This window comes from Mustela nigripes, chromosome 6 (assembly GCF_022355385.1).
Source record: "Mustela nigripes isolate SB6536 chromosome 6, MUSNIG.SB6536, whole genome shotgun sequence".
NCBI classification, from domain to species: Eukaryota; Metazoa; Chordata; class Mammalia; order Carnivora; family Mustelidae; genus Mustela; species Mustela nigripes.
In genome coordinates, this window is record NC_081562.1 from 37,064,690 (window position 1) to 37,086,442 (window position 21,753).

Below are 21,753 nucleotides of genomic sequence, written 5' to 3' on the forward strand. Positions count from 1 at the left end.
TAACGGAGACTGGTGCATGTCAGAACCAGAGAGCTGTGTCCTTGCTTTACATGGTAGCTGAGTTATCACGGAGCCGTGCAAAGTCAGGATATGGTTCTTATATTCGCTAGTTTCAGTTAACACTGTGCCATGCAAAATGAGGACTGTCTGCATTTTCTGTCTGAGTGACTTTAAGCAAGAGAAATATGCATGCTTTGTTACTGCACTAATCTCAAAAGACTTAACATTCTCTGCACTTTGGAATTCTTACCTGGCTGTGTGGCTCAGATGAATGCTCTCAGTTACATTTGGGAAGAATAATTAATAATGAAAAATATCTTCCAGGAATATGAAGGAAAAGAAAGATCTGAATATAAAATATTCTAAATTATTCGTGATAAATCAAAGCGTATTATAAATTTGAAGCTTAGCTTTGTTTTTTTTTTTTTAAATCTGATCAAATGAATAAAAGAAAACAAGACTGTCTGTAGAATATATACTGACTAGAGACCATTCTGTCATTGACTCTAAGTCTCCAGGTTAGAAGACTCTTCCATTATGTTATAATCTCAATTAATTTAGTCATATAACATCAGTGCATTTTATGCTCTCATTTCAGTCAGTTTCATTTCCTTTCATTTAATAGTATTTTGAGAAAGTGATATTGATATTATAAACATTGATTCATATCAGAATTTTGGTAGCATCAATTGAAATGGAGCTGCCCAGAAGAAAAATAGAGAAATCATATGTCCTGTTGCTATTTCTGGTTACCATTCTAATCATCATTCATCATTTCAAAAGCAGAAGAAATAGGAAATGAATTGGAAATTGACTTCTTGTGATTTAGAACTTGGTGAATGAATTTTTTCCCCAAATAGCAATGCAGGGAGTTTGTCTGCATATCCCTTTGATTCAGATTAGACTTTGTTCTGGAAAGTTCGCATATCTGATTTTAGAGTGCTAGAGATACTTGTTTTTTCAAATTCTCAATCTATCTGATTCCTCCATGGCTGTTATTTCCAAAATTAAGATATGATTATGAAATACATAACACTTAGCTGAAAATCCCATGCCAAACCCTCCGAAACTGTAAACTTAATGAATTTGACAACATTTTATCTGCTCTCTTTCCAGCTTTTTGATTATCTTAAAAATTGTTAGTGTTAGTTGGCTTAATACCTAGAGTCTGGTAAGGTAAATATTTATTAGAAATATTTATTTAATATATATATATATTTTAATAAAGTATTTGCTGTGTTTAGTTTTTCAGTTCACAAGCAATTCTTTCTTACAGTTATTTATAATTCAAAATGATAAATGGCCTTAAGGTACTTTGGTTTAGTCAGTAGAATTACAGATTATAGTTGGGAGGACAGGTGTATTTTATTTTTTCTTCTAAAAAAAATCACTTCAGATAGAATAATCTCCAGATATTTTTCTGACCTGGTAAATATTTTCGGCTATTATTTACTGAGTTACAAATAAAACCTGACACTTTAACAGGGTAAGATGTTGTATTTTTTTCCTCATTATTTATTTGTGTTTTGTGTCAGATAGGGAAAGATTAAGTATAAGTGGAGTTTAATTATAAACTAAGATCACAGCAATTGAATCTAACTCTTAACCAACAATGGCTGATAGCTATATCTCCCATAAATTATGTGTATCCTGGATTATAACACTGATACCTCTTTTAAGTGTTGGATCTTTTCTCTCAGTTGCTATTGCACATTTTGAATAGGCTGAAAGGTGCCCACCATGAAGATGTGATGCCAGATAACACACATGGAACTGGAAGAGGAGTAAATTGTGATAGGTTCATGGTATGGATTTTATTCACTAAATAATTCTAGCAAAAACATTGCTCAAATTTTAATAGGAAAAATAAAAATTATATATTTTAAAATAGTGTGAAAATTTATGATAACCCAAACCATAAAATGCACGGAAAACTAGAGGGTGGATTGAGGAGGTAAAATATAGGATTTAGGATCTTTTGGCTTTCAGGGAACATACATTCTAGAAATTTAATGAAGATTTATGCCTAGAAACAATCCATATCTAGGTCTTATCCACATGTATTCTAATCCATATCTGTTTCAACATGTCTCAGTATGTAATCTGTCAATAACCATCTTTATTTTACTCAATTTTAATCTAATCTGTGTTTATGCATCATTTCATGTATAGTAATAACTAGTATTTGTTGACAATTTACCTTAAGTTACCAATAAGTAACTTTCCATGAACTATCATAATTAGTTTTCCAAGGTCCTCCTAAGATAGATACTAGGACATAGATCGACTTATTTTACATGAGGAATATCAGGCAATTGGCTCAAGTTCACAGAGCTAGTGAGTAGTGAACATAGGCTTGAACCTGTTCTCTTGATCACTAAGGTATTTCTTCTTTCATGTGTGTTGCATTTTGCAGGCTTGAGGTAGAATTGAAGGGCTGTTGACCCTCTTTAAGGCAGGGTTTCTTGGGATGGTGCCTCTGTTGTGTTAACAAAAATATCTGGTCATCAGTCTTGCCACCCAGAAGTTCAATTTCTGCAGTAAACTCCAAGATAATCAGCTTCTCAATGGTTGCTTTACACTAATGAAACAAACATATAATGAGGATGAAAAATCTATTAATATAGGATAACACACATTTCAAAGTGATCCCACTAATGTCACCCAATCAGCTTATTCTCTTTGCAGGAGAAATTCATAGGAAGCTAAACTCAACATAAATTTATCAACTTACTTTAACATGTATTGGTTGTTCTTTATGGTAACTTCTGAGGATACAGAGATAATAATAAGTACAGTACTGAGCTGATTTAACCCTCAGTTGTTTTTTTTTTTTTTTCACCTGGGTAAAATGACCATTATAAAATGGTGTAGTAAAGTTGTGATAGAGTTAAGTACAAGATGTTGGGATTAATAGCAGAACCAATACTCTAGCTTGAGGGACTCAGGAAAGTCTCCGGAGAGGAAGTGATGCCTGCAGTGGATCTCAAAGGGTAAAATTTATCCATAGGAGGGAGGTGGCTTTCTAGACAGAATGATCTGTGGTGCAGAAGCATAGAAGTTAAAAACAAACAAAAAAGCAAAAACACTTGACACAAAAAAGGGAGTATAGTGTTCATTATGATAGGAGTATAAGGATTCTTTTGAGGAAGTGGTAAAAGGAAAAATGTAGTCCAGAATGATATAATGAAAGACCTCATTGATACTCTTGATATTTTTTGTTTTTTTCTAAGAAGAATGGGTACTTAATTAAGAATTTTGGGTATAGAAGTAATCTGTACATACTTATATTTGAAGCACATCATTTCTAGAGTACAGTTTCCCAAATTTTAGTTTGCATCAGACTCACTTGGGGGCCTTGTTCAAACACAAGTTTCTGAAACAGCAAGACTGCAGTAAAACATAAGAAAATGCATTTCTTTCTCTCTCTCTCTCTCTCCCTCTCTGTCTTTTTAAAGAGGGAACATGCACATATGGGGGTAAGGGAGGGGAGAGGGAGAGAGAGAGAAGTAGGTATGCTTAGCATGGAGGTGGGGTGATCTCATGACCCTATGATCCAGTCACCTGAGCCTAAATCAAGAGTCGGACACTTAACTGATTTCACTACTCAGGCACCCAAAGAAAATATATTTCTGAATTCCTACGTGACACTGATGTTACCTGTCCCCAGATCACTCTTTGAGAACAGCTTCTCAGGAGTCAAGATTATATGAGCATGAGTGTGAAAAAAACAACTCAAAAAATACACTCTTTTGGTAAAACCAGCATTTTTGGGGGGGGGGTGGATAAAATGAGGTTTTTGAATAAGATAGTGAATTCAGTAGTTATTAAAAGTAGGTGATAGATTGAATTGAGCTAATATTTTAGAAGGAAAAATTAACTGAGTTGGTATATGGATACGAGGGTGAGGGAAGACTTTATCAACCTCCAGAGATCAAGATTGGGCAACTGACTGTTTACTGGAAGTACCAACAAGATAAGCACTAGAGGAAGAAATTGGATGGGAGGTGTCTGGCCATAGTAATGGGAGAGGAGGAGAGGAGATGGTGTCTAATTTGGACATACTGAGTTTGAGATAACAGGGATGCATCAGTGTGTAAAAGCTGGCAAAGAGGAGCTGATAGAGACTGAGTCAAGATGCAGCAAAAGATTTCCTTTATCATCAGCCATATGGAAGGGAACAGACAAGAAGAAAGCAACACCCAAAAAAATTCGTAAAGAAAAACGTTTCAAAGAAGGTACTCCATGGAAAAGGTAGAACATTTAATCTCTTTGGTACTTTCTTCAGAAAACCCTGTTTCATATAATACTGTACAGTAATGTCTTTGAAACATATTAGATTTCTTGTTTAGGTGTGAGTTTGAAGATAATACTTTGAAATTAAAAATATATGGCACAAGTCTTTGGAATTTTACTTTTTTACTAAATTCAGTGGCATTCAGTCTCATACCTGTAGGTCAAACAAGGATATTCTTTTTTCCCATCAGAGACGATCCATTTCACTTCAGGAAAACTCTGCTTGCAGGGCCATTCATTCTTTCTAGAAATATTGAATAAGTATGTTTTCTCCCAAGTCACCATGGGTCTTGCCAAGAAATTGTCCTCATTTTTTCCTCCACACCTCCACTTATTTAAAAGAGAAGAATTGTTAGAAATTATTGCCTTCGGAGTCAGCCTATTTAGATTTGAATACTTATTTGCTGTATGATTTTGTCAAGTCATATAAACTCCTGAAGACTCTCTGCCATCTTAAAAATTATGGAACTAACGGCTAAACGAGCTAGGATGCTCTTTAATAAGGCAGTAGAGTTCTTTATACTGTGTCTGGTATAGTTAATGCTCAATAAGTGTTAATTACATTGTTACCCAGCCAAGGTGTCAGGAAAAACTTGCCAAGTGTACATTCAAAACCAAAACCAATTCTGGAAACATGAAATACTGAAACTTATTGTCACCCTAAAAATCTCCTTAACACCTATATAGTGTAATTTTAGCACCTTGTTTCCAGAATCCTTCCTCATGTTGCTAGATTGAAAGATCTACTTTTACTCTGAGACTGACATACTCTTTGACTGAAAAGATCCTTGAAGTCAGAGACATGTCATAGCCTCTAGATTCCATACACCTGATTCTGTATGATGCCTTGCACTTATTATGTGTACAGTATACATACACCGACTAAATTGTCTGTCATTCTGATTCCCCCTTAGATTCTGAAACCTTTGAAAGCTGTGACCTTGACTTATTCGTCATCATGCTCTTCATGTTCAGCACAGTGCCTCAGTCAGTTATTGTTTTATGAAAGAATTCATTGTGTGGCTTATAGAAAATTCAGATTCAGGCTAGACTGTGCCCAAAGTAAAAATATAGTTATTTTCCTTTTTTTTTTTTTAATTTCAAAGAATGACTAAATAGGGCTCTTTCTGGCTTCCATAGGAAAGAAGATATATAAGATTGGTTGTGTGTGTTCCCTGCTTCTTCTCTGCCTCCCAGGAAATTTACCCTGTAAAGTTGCCAAGGAAACACTAACAGCTTAAGTCTGGTAAAGGAGAAAGATGCCTCATTAACAAACTCAGTTTCATTATTTGGATGCTTGCCTCAAGGAGATGCTGTTCTGTGATGGAAGATTGTTTCCATTAAGCATTGTGTGAAAAACTGAATGTTTTTTTTGAGGAAATTTCTTCTTCTGTATCTCTTTCCCAGTGCTGTGAACCTACACACTAAGATGTTACATAAAAACATTATTGACTTGTAGTTCAATGTATTTGAACTATTTATTATAGCTAAACACATAGGTTAGATAAAGTTTTCAAGCATTCACTGTACAATGATCAAGGCATCAGGTCTTTAATTTGAAGTATTGACAGTATTTCATCAGAAGATAAATTTAATGTATTGTTTATTGTCTATTAAATCATTTTGTATATTTTCCTTCTTATGAACTAGAAACCCTGGGAATATAGAAATTTATTGCCTTAAGATAAGATAATACAGAATTGAGTGCCTCTTCCTTTAGGAGGATGTCTTATCAGTAATGTATAATGGAAAAAATGTACATGGTGCTTGGGGTTATAACACTTGGGATTCAGAGATTCTTTGCAGAATTTACCAGCTGTTTGATCTTGGGCAAATCATTCAGGCATTCTATAAAGATGGGTTGTGCAAACACTATTGCCTTGAACCATCTTTCAAAGTAATTTATTTATATAAAAAATGAGAAATTCTTCATTTATATACTCTGCTTTAGCTTTTTTATGTAGAAAAATGATACTATGTGCTTTATTGGGTTATTAATCCATTCAAAAAGTATTTATTGAGTTCCTGCTGTGTGTCAGCTATTCTAGAGGGTGATGAGAGGTGTTCATCCTTTGTTGGACTCTTGACAACATTGTTCTTTTTTTTTTTTTTAAAGATTTTATTTATTTATTTGAAAGACAGAGATCACAAGTAGACAGAGAGGCAGGCAGAGAGAGAGGAAGGGAAGCAGGCTCCCTGCCGAGCAGAGAGCCCGATGTGGGGCTCGATCCCAGGACCCTGAGACCATGACCTGAGCCGAAGGCAGAGGCCCAACCTACTGAGCCACCCAGGTGCCCCGACAACATTGTTCTTTTATCTTACTTCTTTGGACTTAGGATTGGTTAAGACTTCTACCTGTTAGTAGTCCTGGTGCATTACCATTCCTCTGGATTCACTGAACCATCCATACCTCTTTAAAATATCCTTTTTTTTTTTTTTTTTAAGATTTTATTTATTTATTTGACACACAGAGAGAGATCACAAGTAGGCAGAGAAGCAGGCAGAGATAGGGGGAAGCAGACTTCCTGCTGAGCCGAGAGCTGGATGCGGGACTCGATCCCAGGACCCTGAGATCATGAGCTGAGCCGAAGGCAGAGGCTTAACCCACTGAGCCACCCAGGCGCCCCTCAAGTATCCTTTTATTAAATGCTCTTTTATGATGTTTTTGAGTTTGCTATTTGTTTCCGGATGGAACTTTCACTGATTTAGATAGGGAAAGTCTGTCTGAGATTTTACTACTTAAACTGAGATCTGAGGGAGTGAGGATATCTAGAGATTGAACATTCTAAGCAGCATGAAAAAATATGTGAAAGTTGACCCTGCAGTAGGATTCCTGTTTGGACGGTTTCTGGAACAGCAATGAGATCAATGTGACTGGGGGGCATGAAAGTGGGGTAATGGAAAAAGGATGATATCAGAGAGATGGCCAAGGCCAGATCACTACAAGGCATTGCAAGACATGGTAATAAGTTTGTGTTTTATTCTAAGATTAATGGGAAGCCATCAGGGAGTTTGGATCTGGGGAAGAATCTGATCTAGCTTGTATTTTGAATGGATAGTTCCAGCTGCTGGGTAGAGAAGATATGGGGGATGGGGAGACAAGGACAGATGGAAAGACGAGAGGTAGGCTATTTTCTTTAGTCCAAGGGAGAAATTTCACCAATAGTGGTCCAAGGGATTAGCATGGTAAGAATGTATGTGGTAAGGAATAGTCAAATTCAAGCCATATTTTAAATAGAATTGGAAGGATTTGCTGATGCACTTGGACCTGAGTAGTTGGGTGAATGGTGATGTCAAGATGGAGAGCACTGGGACAAGAACTTAATTTGTGGGAGGGGTTGAGGTGGAAATTAAGTTTGATTTTTGCATTGTAAAATTTTATATAGCTAGAGGATAAGTTGAAGTTGAAGATAAAATTTCAGAATTCATCAGCGTACATGATATTCTAATCAGTGCTAACAAATAAAATCATATAGAAGGTGAAACTGAATGGAAGCCACGAAAAAAGTATTGAAAGATAGATGGGGCAGTCAGGTTTGTTGATTGTACCTTAGAGATCAAAGAAAATGATGATGGAACATTTACAGTTGATTCAGCCATTTGGATATCAGTGGCAACCTTGATAAGATTGCTGTGATACAGTGGGGACAAAAGCTGCATGAAGAAAGAGTGGAGATGAGGAATTTTGAGGAATTTTTCTCAAAGGGAGAAAAATGCTTAATTTTAGTATTTTGCATATATATGAATTTTGTAAACTTCGCTACAAACATAAAATACCTCATCAAATGTTTTTAAATATCTTGGAGCAAATAATATAATCATTCAGTAAAAATGGTTGATATATATTGCTTATTGATTTCACTGTACTGATACATTTTGATAGGCTATTTTAATGTACTAAGTGTACTCTAAATTCAAATTGAATCAATTTCCCCAAAAGCATTCTTAAAATATTCCCAAACTTTAAATATATATAAACCAAATTTTAAAATATCAGTAACTAATAACAATATTGTAATGTTTTAAGTATTTTTATAATATAAAGTGGCTTTTTAGAAATGTAAAACTTGAAACTTGATATTAACTTTAAATGTAACTATCAGATTTCAAGATATTCGGTGTCTTAAGGCATGAACAATGTTAGACTCAATGGACTTTTAAAATTTTATTTTCTTTATTTTTAATCTATTTGCTACCCAGTCTGTTTTAACAGCTTTTCCTTGACCATAACTGGCTAATCCTACTCTTTAAGTATAAAAATAAGGATACAGCAAATAGCCCTGAGGGAGACTTCAATCCCAATATCCTCTTTTTTTCCCCCTACTTCCATGTGGGGGAAGTAAGACTTAAACATCAAACTTAATGACTTGCATTGAAAACCGCATGATTAATCCCTAGGCTCCATTATTGAAAGTGTCTGTCAAGGGAAAAATTCTGTTAACTGTTGGGAGTAGGGCATCGTGGGGAGGGGGGGGGGCACAGCTGGGCAACCAACAGCATCAGTGGTGCACAATGTGGAGTTTATTTTAAACCTCTCCTAATGTGATAACCCGAGGTCCCCCCTGCCCTTAGATCTCCTTCTACTTAGCGCTCTGACACTAGTCACTGCACTTGCAGCTCAACCTTCCCAAGACTTGAGACTTCTGATTCATGAGCCAGCCTTCGCTTACCAAGGAGCAGAGCTTTCCCACATTAGAGGAGGCTGCCTTCACACAGCTTGCGTCAAGGACTGGCTAATAGCCTCACTTAGCTATTTGATACCTGAAGAATAAGTGGAACTTCCATTACCCTAACTTTTTTTTTTTTTTTTAAAGATTTTATTTATCCACCTGAGAGAGAGAGAGGAGGAAGCAGGCCCCCCGCGGAGCGGAGAGCCCCATGCGGGACTCGATCCGAGGACCTTGGGACCATGACCCGAGCTCAAGGCAGAGGCTTAACCCACTAAGCCACCCGGGCGCCCCAGCCTACCCTAACTTTTTTTTTTAAGAGATAAAGTTGTTTACGTAGTTACGGAGCACCTGTGTTGCTCAGTCAGGTAAGCGTCTGCCTTAGGCTCAGGTCATGGTCCTGGGATCTTAGGACGGAGCCCCACGTGGGGCTCCCTGCTCAGTGGGGAGTTTGCTTCTTTCGCTCTTTCTCCCTCTCTGCCTGCTTATGTTCTCTCACTCTCTCTTCAAATAAATGAATAAGTCTTTAAAAAGAAAAAAGGATCCTATTCTATTTTGTTCTGTGTAGATGATGGCAACACATGTAATGGAGGCTATGTAATAGTGTTAGTAAGCAGCAGTACCTGAGCAGTAGCATGTGGGCAGGTATTGGTTCTTTGGCATACTTTTATAAATTGAACTGGGGAGCAATGAGTTAAATGGATTCAAAGAGTGTATTACATATACAACATAAACAGAGTCACCGTGGTGTCCACTCTCCATATCCCCAGCAGCGTTAGGGCTAGGTGAGACAAGTAGGGTGCTTAGGGCACAACATTTGAGGAGTCACTCACTCCTAAGATTGTATAAATGCCAGTCCTATTCCTATTGGATTCTAAAGATAAGGTGCCTAAGGGACAAAATTTAAGGAGGCACTCATTTTCAGGATCCCGCAAATGCAGGGTCAGCACTTGTGTGACCCTCATAATTAATGCCTCCCTAAATTGTATACCCTAGACATGTCATCAGATGCCTCACTCTAGTACTGGCCTGGACCCTCGTCCCACAGGATGACACGAAATTGGATGGACCAGATGACAGACAACAAGGAAGGAGAGGTTACGGGGGAGGAGCCAGTCCCATAGTGCACCTAAGCAGTTTTACTGCCAGCAGATGGAGCTAGGGTGGGGAAGAGTGAGGAGGAAAGTTCCATGCCTCATTGGTGCCAGAGAGGTGAATGAGATGCAGCTGTATGAAAGCTCTTTATAAGACTGCCTACCTTGTTCTGTTCTTAGGAGGCTGACAGAACATTCCACCAAGATGTAGCCCTGCCTACTGTTTACCTCTGCCTATTTGGTCCATGTGGATATGTTCAAGGTAACCAGAATGCCAGGGTAAAGCTATTCCCCTAAAACTGGTATTAAATAAATTCAAGTTTGCAGTCATTCAAATATGTTTTGTAATACCACTTCATAATAGCTATATGAGACTGGGTAAGTTATGTAAACTCTTTAATTTCTTTTTATTCCTTTTTTTTTTTGTTGTTTAAGATTTTTATTTGTTTATTGGACGGAGAGAGACAGATCAGGAGCACAAGCAGGGGAAGTAGGAGAGGGAAAAGCAGGCTTCCCCCTGAGCAGGGAGCCCGATGCAGGGCTCCATCCCAGGACCCTGGGATCATGACTGAGCTGAAGGCAGCCACGTAATGACTGAGCCACCCAGGCGCCCCAACTTTTTAACTTCTTAAGTGAGAAAAGAAATAAGTACTCTATAAGTCTGTAATAATGTTAATGTTTATAAGGCATTTTACGGGTACATAGTATTTACTATGTACTTCAAGTAATAGATATTTTATTAGATCTAAATGAACTATTAGATCTAAATGAAGCTATTAAATCTAAATGAACATAATATAGTTAAATTCTGTAACCTAATTTAAAAAAATCAGTTTATTTTGAATGTTTTAGTCAAACATTATTATAATAACTAATAAACTTTCTAGGAAATTGATACTTTTATGTCTTGATATATTTTTGTTGTTATCTCCATAAAAAGATACCTAAATAACAAGATAGATGGATTTGTTAAGAATTTCAGTTATATTTGCAGAAAAAATATTCAGCAACCATCAAAAAATGGACTCACTTTTAGTTATGTGTAGTGTTCCTCAAAAGATTTATTTATTTCACCTATTAATTTTACAACATAAATGCATTCATGAACACTTATGCTCATTATTCACACCTGAAAAGTTTATTTTTGCATCGTGATAGATAAGCTGTGTTTAATTTGGGCATCCATCCAAGTAGGACGCTTTTTTTCAACTTATACTCAAAATAGCATATGAGCTCAAGAAATCATTTTTCATTTAAATGAATAACCAGAATAAGAATGTACATCTGTACTCTGTTTAGAGCTATGAGTTCCTAGTTTGCTTTAATTCAGCATGTTAAAAAATCATGACTATCAGTGCCTTTTGCATTCATCTTCTAAATTTTACTTTTGCTTTATTTTTCTCAGGGTGGTAACTGTCACGAAAGGCTTAAAATTTTAGGAATCTGAAAATTGATTCAATTCATCTAAGATAGTAGTAAATTTTCATATATATGATAGTAAGAAATCTTTATGATATGACTTTAAAAATACGACAATACATAAATAAATGGCTAAAGTGCTTTTAATCTGAATCAATTTCTCTGTTGTCTGTTAATGAATTAGAAGTGTTTCTCTTTAATGTACTTTTATATAAAGTCTTTATTTTAGAAAGGCATATATTAACTCAAAATATACTTAACATCATTTTCTTTCATTTTAAATGTACTTGGAAATCACTTTTTGTATGAATAGAACTTTGTTTTTTGTCATGGTCATAACCGGTGTATTTTCAAATGGTGCAGTGATTATGCTTTATTTTCTGTTGATCTAGTGTTTCAGCCACTTTACTATCTTATGTTGTCAGTTCATTACATGAAATTCTAAAACAGGTTTAAAAATTATAGTTTACCTTTGGATTAAAAAATGCTTGTGAGTTTATAAATATGTTTCACACTTTGGTTTTATTATATAAGGGCATTAAGATTACTTAGATGATTTAACAGGAATGTTAAAGAACATATTAGATCAAATAATTTAGGTGATTTGATTGTTCATGGTGTGCATGGTGCTAAAATAAAGAATTTCAACAAGATGAAGAGGGAGAGCCTTTTACAAATAGACTTAACAATAATGCAGTTATATTAATTAGGATCTTTCTGTTTTGAGAGCCAGAAACTTAAAGTTGCAGGTGGGGAGAACATCTAGTTTCAGAAGTCGCTCAAATGATAGAATCAAGGGCATGGACCCGACCATTATATCTTCCCAAATCCATATTACCTTAATTTTCCATAAGGCTTTGGAAGCAATTTGAAGCAATTTTTATAAGTCTCTTTTGGCGCTAGAGTGAGGGAGAGGAAGTTCCTCAAAGGGATGCTGAATAGGGAAAAACATTATGTACAATATATTTGTTCCAGTGCAGATAACAATTTTCTTGGCAAGTATTCCTTATGGTTGCCTTATCTTTTATGGCCCTTGATAAAATATGCATACAGAAATTCATCACCCGTTAAGTTCTTGCTTGAAGTCAGCCTTTTCCAATGGAAACTTTCATGACATCATTTATTCCTTCCTTCTCCCTTGTCCTGCTTTTAATGTTGCCTTCACATGCTCATTTCAGCCCTGTATTTTTTGTTAAGATTCCCTGTTTTTGAGACACCAGGGACACAATGATGTGATTAAGTCCCAAATGCATTTGTAGCATAAATCTTCCTAATGATTTAAAGGTATTGGCTGTTTCTCTGGTCACAGGCATTTAATTTTCTCTTCCCTCAGTCTTCACTCAGTTCTCTCTCATCTCTGATTTCTTACTGCAACGGTATTTCCCAGGTTCCTCATCCTATCCTGTCAAAAAGATGCAAACAGATAAGTGACCGGGGTCACAAGAAAGAAACTTTTTGTCAAGAAGTACAACTCTTCACTGTAGCCGTAGACTCGTCCCACAGCCACTGAGCAGACATTTTGGCTAAGCTCTATGTGTACCTGTAAACGGGGCATATGCTCTCCAGTTTGTCATAGCATCACCCGTTTCTCTGTTTATGATACATTTGACAGTTACTCAGGAATGTTCTTCTGTAGTTACTGATTCAAGATTAGAAATCAAACCTTGTAAAAGAATAGCTAATCTGCCCATGTCTGTTTATATTTTTATCTTTTAAGTACAATAATAGAGTGCACTAGAGATAATTAAAAATTTTATAGGGTAATCATTTTTCATGGGATTTATATTCTTACAAATAACATGTTAAATTGCAGTTTTTATTAAAATTTCTTTTTTCTGTTATGTCCTCACTTCAACTCCTTAGAGTACAAAATTGCTTTCCTACCTAGAGTGATTTTTGCATATATCAAGAATAATTAGTCTGTTTACATTTAATTTTTTTTACAGATGCCACAGAAGTAGGGAAAATATCTAGATTTTTAGATATAGACTATTTGTATAGTGTTGTAGTGTGCAAGGTTGTCTGAAAATAAAACAAAGTAAACAAATGTAGCTATGTGCCCTAATTTCATAGCTAAATAAAATATGACACTATGGGACTGGGAAATTCTCCATGCTGTTGAGTGGCATTTTACAATCAACACCTCTCCCCTTTTCAGGATATCGAATCCCTAACAGGAGGTCTGACTGGTTCTAAGGGGGCTGATCCGCCGGTAAGTTAGATTCTTTATTAAATTTAACTATTGGCAAATTGAATTATGTATACACCAGATCATCAGTTACTTGTATACAATTTGTCATATAGATATTTTTTGAAATATAGAGCCTTTATAGTAATTAATACAAAAGTGAACTTGCTTTGGGGTATTGTTTGGTGTTTTAAAAAGTTTCAGTATTTCATAAAATTCATCTCCGTGTATTGACTCTAAGATCAGAATAAAATCTTCATTAGAATATGTCAATACTTCATGTCCTATGGGGCTACACCAAAACTTTTGGAACGTGAGGGTATACCATTCTAGATATGAATGTATGTTTGGGTTGTAATATATTTTCTAGTTACTGAGAAAAATTATTATATTAGCCCTTTATCTCAAGTATTCATTCTTGACATTGCTATTTCTTTTCTACTTTATCCAGGGAGCTTCTAGAAAATTAGAGAAAGTGTTCTGAAATTTTAAAGGATTATTGCTTTTAAGCAATAAGAAGGATTAATGGTCTAGTATTGAAGCATCTTTCTGTGGTATCTGCTTTCAGAAGATATTGACTAAGATAACATGATTTCATGTTTGAGGTACAAACATGAGTTCACAGTGTATATCTAAAGTAAAAAGATTCAGTTTCAACAGAGAGTCAATGCATAAATTTTTATCACTGTTTGCTTTTCACTTAGCACTGTGAGGTTTAATGCTGAACACACAGAACCCAATGTTATCAATTTTAGGTATACTTCATTGAGGTATCTAGGTGAAGTCCATAATCACATTAAAACATCAGATGTTAAAAAGATAACTTTCAATGTACCTCTATCTCTCCTGTCTCCTTCCTATGTTTCATGATGTTGTCTCATCATCACCTTGCTCCTGAAGTAGGCCAAACAACATATTTTAGTCCTTTCCCTTCCTTTTAATTTCATTGTCTGAATTTATGTGGGAAAAAATATATTGTCTTCAAATAACTGCTCATATTTAGTCCTTGACCCTGTTATATTACAGCATAAGGTAAGATGAAATGTAAGTCAGCCAACCAGTATATTGTGACAGGATTTACGACTGGTCCTTTATTTTAGTAGTACAGGTGACCTGCTTATGGGATGTAATTTCACTCTCCTGCCTAGCATGGTATTTGTACATAGCATTCAACTTTTATTAGAAGAGTAAGTCCTTCTCCTTCAAAATACCACCATAACCTGACCACTGATTCCTAAAAGAATTCCACAGTTAGAAGTCAAGCATTTGTCCCCGGTTCAAATAAAAATTAAATACCTCTCTCCTGCAAGGGGTGATAAAAATCTTATTCATTATTTATCTGTTAAAATAAGTTAATCATATCCTTCCAAAAAAGACATCTTCCAAATATGGAAGATTGAGTGGCATAAATCTAGTTGTTGAAAGAAGCTTCTTGAAAGGAAAAATGATCACAGAAAGGAAAGATGGTACACAGAAGGCAAGCTTCATCAGATTCATTCCCAATAGCTCAAAGTGAGGGGTGTGTGTGTATATGTGTGTGTGGTTTATAATATGGTGAAATAGAGATTCTCTCTTGGCCATGTCCTGCCATGATGTTGGATATTTTATACTGCTGTTTTCATTTTCTGAAATTCAGACTGTGCGTATTTTTTACCTACATGAGCTTAGGCAGTCTAATTAGGGAGTTAACAGGACACATAAATTTAGTACTCCCCATTGTCAAAGAGCTGTCTAGAACATATTACTTGAGAAACTGTGTAATAAAATCATTTTTTAGTCCCATATAAAGCTTATATAAAGCAGTTGAATAGAAATGAAATGGTAATAGGATCTAGTGTCACTTCAGATATTTAAGAATAAGACTTTAAATGAAACTATTGTTTTTGCTCCCAGTTAGAAAACTTAAAGTCAGATTACATTAATTATTACATTAATTATAACCTAAATCCACTTGAAATTGTTTGTAATTTTTCCATTTAAAAAAAATCTTTATGATAGATCATCTAAGTACTATTGTCCATTTCTACAGTTATGTCTTTTGTATAAATGTTTTTTATATTAGTAAAACCATTCTGTGATGAAATTTTATTGATAAGAAGTTGAAGGTCTTGTATTTTCCCCCTCATTATACAGAATATATAAAGTGCTGAAGGAATGTCATCTCAGAATGCCACCACAATGATGCATAGCTGTGAAATAATTTCTTTACCAGTATAACCTAGATCTCAGGGGTGTAAGTGGTATACTTAAAAAATCCATTTTTTTTCTGTGGGTACACATATATTATTTCTGAAGGATGAGAAAAAAGTGAAGTTTGTATTTTATATAGCATACATGTGCAAAAAGTTGTGTACATTTGCAAATGTCATTATAAATAAATTTGTATACCTGGTAAGAATAAATTTGAAGAACTCCAAGAATATAGTTTACATTAATATTTTTAACAATAACTGTTAGCTAGTTTTTTTGAAAACTCAATAGTCTCAGTTCAGTACTTATAATGAATGGGAGAATCATTCGTTCATGATTTTCAGAGGCAATTTCAAGTTTTTTGATGACTTTCTTCTTCTGAAAAGGATTACAAGAAGGATTTTTTCTTAATTCAGAAACTGAAAATTAATTGGTTCAGTAGGTAGAATTTACAGATTTCTCTAAATCACAGTCATTTTAGAAAAAAGCTTTTCCATCATTAAGAAAAATATTATCAGTTTAATATTGCCTTAGAACTATCTTTGAAAAATTATATCAGACATAGTTTACATTTAGCATGTCTTTTTCATTTACAAAAATTGGATCACAAGTTAACTTCCAGTGTAAAATTACAGCATATATTTACATATAAAAATTGAGTAAAAGAAAATAATTAACTTCTAAAGGGTAAAAATATCATTAAGTTAAATTAATGCTTTTTTGTATACCATTTACTATAGTGTTTTAATTCCTTTTCTTAAATTTTTATTTAAATTTCAATTAGTTAACAGAGTGTTATATTAATTTCAAGTGTACAATATAATGATTTCACACTTACATACAACACCCAGTGCTTACAAGTACACTCCTTAATCCCCATCACCTATTTAACCCATTCCCCCACCCACCTCCCCTCTGGTAATCATCAGTTTGTTCTCTGTGGTCTATTTCTTGGTTTGCCTCTCTTTCATTCTTTTTCCCTTTGCTCGTTTCCCCTTTGTTTTGTTTCTTAAATTCTATGTCTGAATGAAATCATATGATACTTGTCTTTCTCTGACTGCCTTATTTTGCTTAGCATGATACTATCTAGCCCCATCCACATTGTTACAAATTGCAAGATTTCATTTTTTTATGGCTGAGTAATGTTCCTGGGTATGTGTGTGTGTGTGTGTGTGTATCCCACATCTTTATCCATTCATCAGTAGATGGACACTTGGGCTATTTCCATAATTTGGCTATTGTAGATAATGCTTCTATATACATTAGGATGTATATAGCAGTACAGGCCTACCTTAAGCAAGAAATATCTCAGAAAAGTAATTTAACATTACACCTAAGGAAGCTAGGAAAGGAACAACAAATAAAGTCCAAAGCTAGAAGAAGGAAGGAAATAGTAAAGATTAGAGCAGAAATAAATGATATGGAAACTAAAAAATAGATTAGTGAAAATATTAATAAACATTTAAAATATTAATATTAATATAATAAATAAATATTAATGTTAATAGAATCAAAAATATTAATGAAATTAATATTAATACAATTGGTAAGCATCTGTCCAGACTTTTAAGAAAAAGGAACCGAATAAAGAAAATCACAAATGAGAGAGGATAAAGAACAACCAGTATCACAGAAATAGTCATAAGAAAATGTTATGAAAAACTAAATGTCAACAAATTGGACAACCCAAAAGAAATGGATAAATTCCTAGAAACTTAGAAACTACCCAAATGAAAATGGCAGAAATAGAAAACTTGAACAGACCAATAACCAGCAACAAAATTGAATCAGTAATCAAAAATCTACCAATAAGCAAAAGTCCAGGGCCAGATAGTTTCACAGACAAATTCTACCAAACATTTGCAAAAGAAGAGTTAATACCGATTCTCAAACTGTTCCAAAAAATAGAAATAGTGGGAAAACTTCCAAACTCATTCTATGGGGCCAGCATTACCCTGATACCAAAACCAGATAAAACTCCACTAAAAAAGAGAACTACAGGCCAATATCCACGATTAACAGCAATGCAAACATTTTTGATAAAATACTAGCAACTGAATCCAAGAACACATTAAAAAAAAAAATCATTCACCACAGTCAAGTGAGACTTATTCCTGGGTTTGCGAGGGTGGTTCAGTATTTGCAAATCGATCAATGTGATATACCACGTTAATAAAAGAAAGGATAAGAACGGTGTGATGACTGCAGTAGATGCAGATTAGGTATTTGTCAAGGTACAATATCTATTCATGGTGTTTTAAATTTTAAATGATAATACTGAAATGTAAAAAACTGGTGAACCTTAAGGAATCAGGGGTATAATCTGTTTTCAACCAACATTTAGAAGGCCAGGATAAGGTCTAAACAGTGCAGCTTTAGATAGCCAAGAGAACTTTGGATGCTGAAGACTAGGGCACAAAGCATAAGCATACCTAGTCAGGTGTATTAGCTGTACTTGTTATCTGGAGAGCTGTGGGTTTGTAGGTCCATGTGGAACCACTACTGTGATAGATCGCCGTCAAGTCTTGAGCCCCAAGTCTGAGCCAGAGTGTTATCCAACCCCAGTTAGCAGCCAGGATTTGTCCCAGACTGTGGTCTAGTTCTAAATCTACAGCTGGAATTTAGTAGCTCAGTTTGGCCACAGAACACAAGTTTAATGACAGACCCATGTAGACGAAAATTCACAGTGAGGAACGTTTTTCTTTGTACTTTTTTTTAAAATTTTTTTTTTATTTTTTATAAACATATATTTTTATCCCCAGGGGTACAGGTCTGTGAATCACCAGGTTTACACACTTCACAGCACTCACCAAATCACATACCCTCCCCAATGTCCATAATCCCACCCCCTTCTCCCAAACCCCCTCCCCCCGGCAACCCTCAGTTTGTTTTGTTTAAAGAAATGTCTGAGTATTAATTAGCTGTTTACTTTCTTATCATTTCTGATTCTTTTTAAGAGTCAGCATGGGCAAAATTTAACAAAGATTAATATGGGACAAACCCTAGAGCACATGAAATACATTTCGGAACATATCTCAGTGTAACATACACATTGGTTCAAGTGTCATGGTATTTCAGAGTGCTGTTACCAGTGTTTGAATGATGTCTACCTCGTTTGCCTCATCCACAGCTTACAACAATAATGCCACTGGCGCTGTGCAGCTCCTTCCCTCTTTTTCTGTTTGTTATCTCAGAGTAAGAAGATCTATAAATTCGCTTCTTACAGAACTTAGTGCTTTTAATTGTTCTGTTTCCTTCATCCAAATGCTAATGGTTCTCTTTACTTCTAAAGTGTGGTGAATAACTGAATATTCATCTAATCCACATCCTTGGGTTTGTTATGTACACTGTTCTGAACATTTTCTAGCTCTGTTAACATTGTCCCCATTGAAGAACCAGAATAGTACAGTCCATATTTTTTACTTTCTGTTCTCATTTTAATGACTTCCTGATGATTCTTAGCAATTTGGGTCAATACTCCATAGAATTTGAAACAAATTTATTTTCCTGAGGGTGTTACTTAGACCAGGTTATATATTTTTCAAACTGTAAATTGTCTTAAAATTTAAAAGTCTCCAAGACCAATTTTAATTTGATTACTCAAAAAATGCCCGTGTTCTATTTATTTGCTGTACAAGATAAGGGAATAAAGAATGCAAATCTGAATTGTGATCTAATATAATTTCTTTCGACCTGGACTTTATATTGTTGTATTATATACTTTCATTCTTCTATTTGTTTATTTAAAATTCAGTGTATATTTGAGTGTACACTATGTGAGAGACATTTGTTTAGGTTTTTGGAAATGCAGTGATACAAAATACAGTTTCTCATTTCAGAATCTTGCAATATAGGGGAGTAGACAGGTTGGCAAAAATAATTATAATGTAAAGTAAACAAAATGTGAGACAATCCATATACTACAATTGTTGGGAATGAAAGGGTCTGGAGAATCAAAGGAGAATAGAAAGACATATTGTCTAACTTGATAATTATAGGATAAATTGAAGTGTGCCATCTGAGGAAAGTGGGGCATGGCATTTTAAGCAGAGGAAACAGTGTGTGCATAGGTCAAAAAATGAAAAAAATAACTTACTGTGGCTAGAGTGTGAAATAAACTGGAGTGTGGGAGGTAGTGGTAAAGACAGAAGGCTAGGTTAGGCCAGGGCAAGAACATGAGAAATTTCATGGAAGGAATTTATTCTCTATACTAAGAATGAGGAACCATTAAAGTCTTTAAACAGGAGATCAGCTCTCTTCTTTAGAAGGCTTTTTTCTTTTGACTTTACTTGGAGGGTGATTTAGATAATAGTCTAAAGCAAGGAGGCAAGTGAAGGCTCTTGCAGTCATCCAAAAGAAAGATAATAAAAATGGTAATTGCAACCTGTGTGTGTGTCTACTCCACTGAATTATAAAACTAATTGAAGGCAATATCTCAGGAGAACATCAACATTTTGAAAAACACACTGAATGGTTAATATGAACCTATAGAGTGACAGTGAGAATGGAGAAGAATGGACTGATTGATGAGATAATAAGGACATAGTGATTACTCAAGAATAAAGACTTGTTTAGAGGGAAGAGAGTGAGACTTACTGAGAAGTCAAGGCTGAATTTGAACTTTCTGGTTTGGCAGTTGAGTGGGTGAAAGTTCCATACATGAAGACAAGAATCTCATGAGATAGAGTACTTTTGGAGTGGGGATGATGAGTTCAGTTTTGGACACATTAAATTGAGCTGACTGAGTTGGGAGTGATTTTTGGAATCAATGAGGTGAGATCTCATTTCTGGCCATTGATTTGGATATGTAGAATAGTTAGTAACTGAAGCCATTGGAGTTGATGATGTCATCTCTAAAAATTGTATTCCAAGTGAGAAGATAAGAGAGCTCATAATAAATTTCAGAGGAAAAAAACACTTAAGTGAAGATCAAAGGAAAGGGAAAGGTGATAGGGTGAGTATGCCTCCCAAGAAGGCAAGGAAGAAATACTAGGAAGGTGAGGAATTAAAAAATGCTAAGGTCCAGAGAAGGTGGTAAAAAGGGTTATTAGCAGCTTCATGATGTCATTGAGTGTTCAAGATGAAAGAGTGCCCATTTTATTTAGCAACAGGAAAATAAGGGGGTTATCTAGGTGAGAGTAATTTTAGTGGAGTTAATTTAGTTAGAATCAAATTTCTGGGGACCTGAAAGATGAAATGGCAGACAAGGATTGGATTCAGTGTCTGTAGAAAAGAGCTTGATTATGAAAGAGGTGGGAGGGAATTATAGCCCATATAAGATATGAGGTTGAGTGTGTTGAAACATATAGCAAGTACATAAAAAGAATTTACTGAGGAAAAAGAAATTTATTGATAGAGCATAAGATGAGGCAAAAAAGGATGGACTCCAGGGCATATTATAGAGAAAGGGCACATTGTCTTCAAATGTGAAATGAGTGAGAAAGAAAGGATTCTTTTTAGAAATGGAGGTCTTCAGAGATTGAAAGTTTCCATTTAATGATTTCTGTTTTCCCCACAAAGTGTAAAGGATCTAATTAGCTGATATTAGCAGGAAAGATGATGGGATGAGGTATCTCAGGAATATAGAGAAGATTTATCTAGCCTTTGTGGATTATGGGCTAACTATGTAAACCGCAGATGGAACACTGGAAAATGTTAGGGGTCCACCTGTGGTTGTTGGCAGTGCATTTGTAGTGGTTATGTGACTTAAAGGTGTGTTTACTTTTACCTCCAGCTGTGCTCTGTGTCTCTGTGTCAGGTATGGGAGGTATTCCTACGACCATTTTAATTTTATGTTGTTCTGCAAGACCATTGCTATGGAAGGCCAATGGGACAAGATAATTGAGAATATTAGCAAAAATCCCTTAATCTACGATGAGTTAGAATTGCAGGAAGTGAG

At 35.1% G+C, this 21,753-nt stretch overlaps 1 protein-coding gene across 8 annotated transcripts in view; it reads left to right on the plus strand.

Annotated features, from left to right (window-relative positions):
• PPFIA2 (PTPRF interacting protein alpha 2) overlaps positions 1 to 21,753 on the plus strand; it is a 493,640-nt gene that overhangs the window by 74,239 nt on the left and 397,648 nt on the right. For 5 of the 8 annotated variants that reach the window (XM_059402392.1, XM_059402391.1, XM_059402394.1 and 2 more), the window contains one exon: positions 13,635 to 13,688. The exons of the other annotated variants lie outside the window; for them this stretch is intronic. In XM_059402392.1, coding sequence (XP_059258375.1) covers positions 13,635 to 13,688 — 54 coding nt within the window. The remainder of the gene's footprint in view (positions 1 to 13,634; positions 13,689 to 21,753) is intronic. 8 annotated transcript variants of the gene reach the window in all.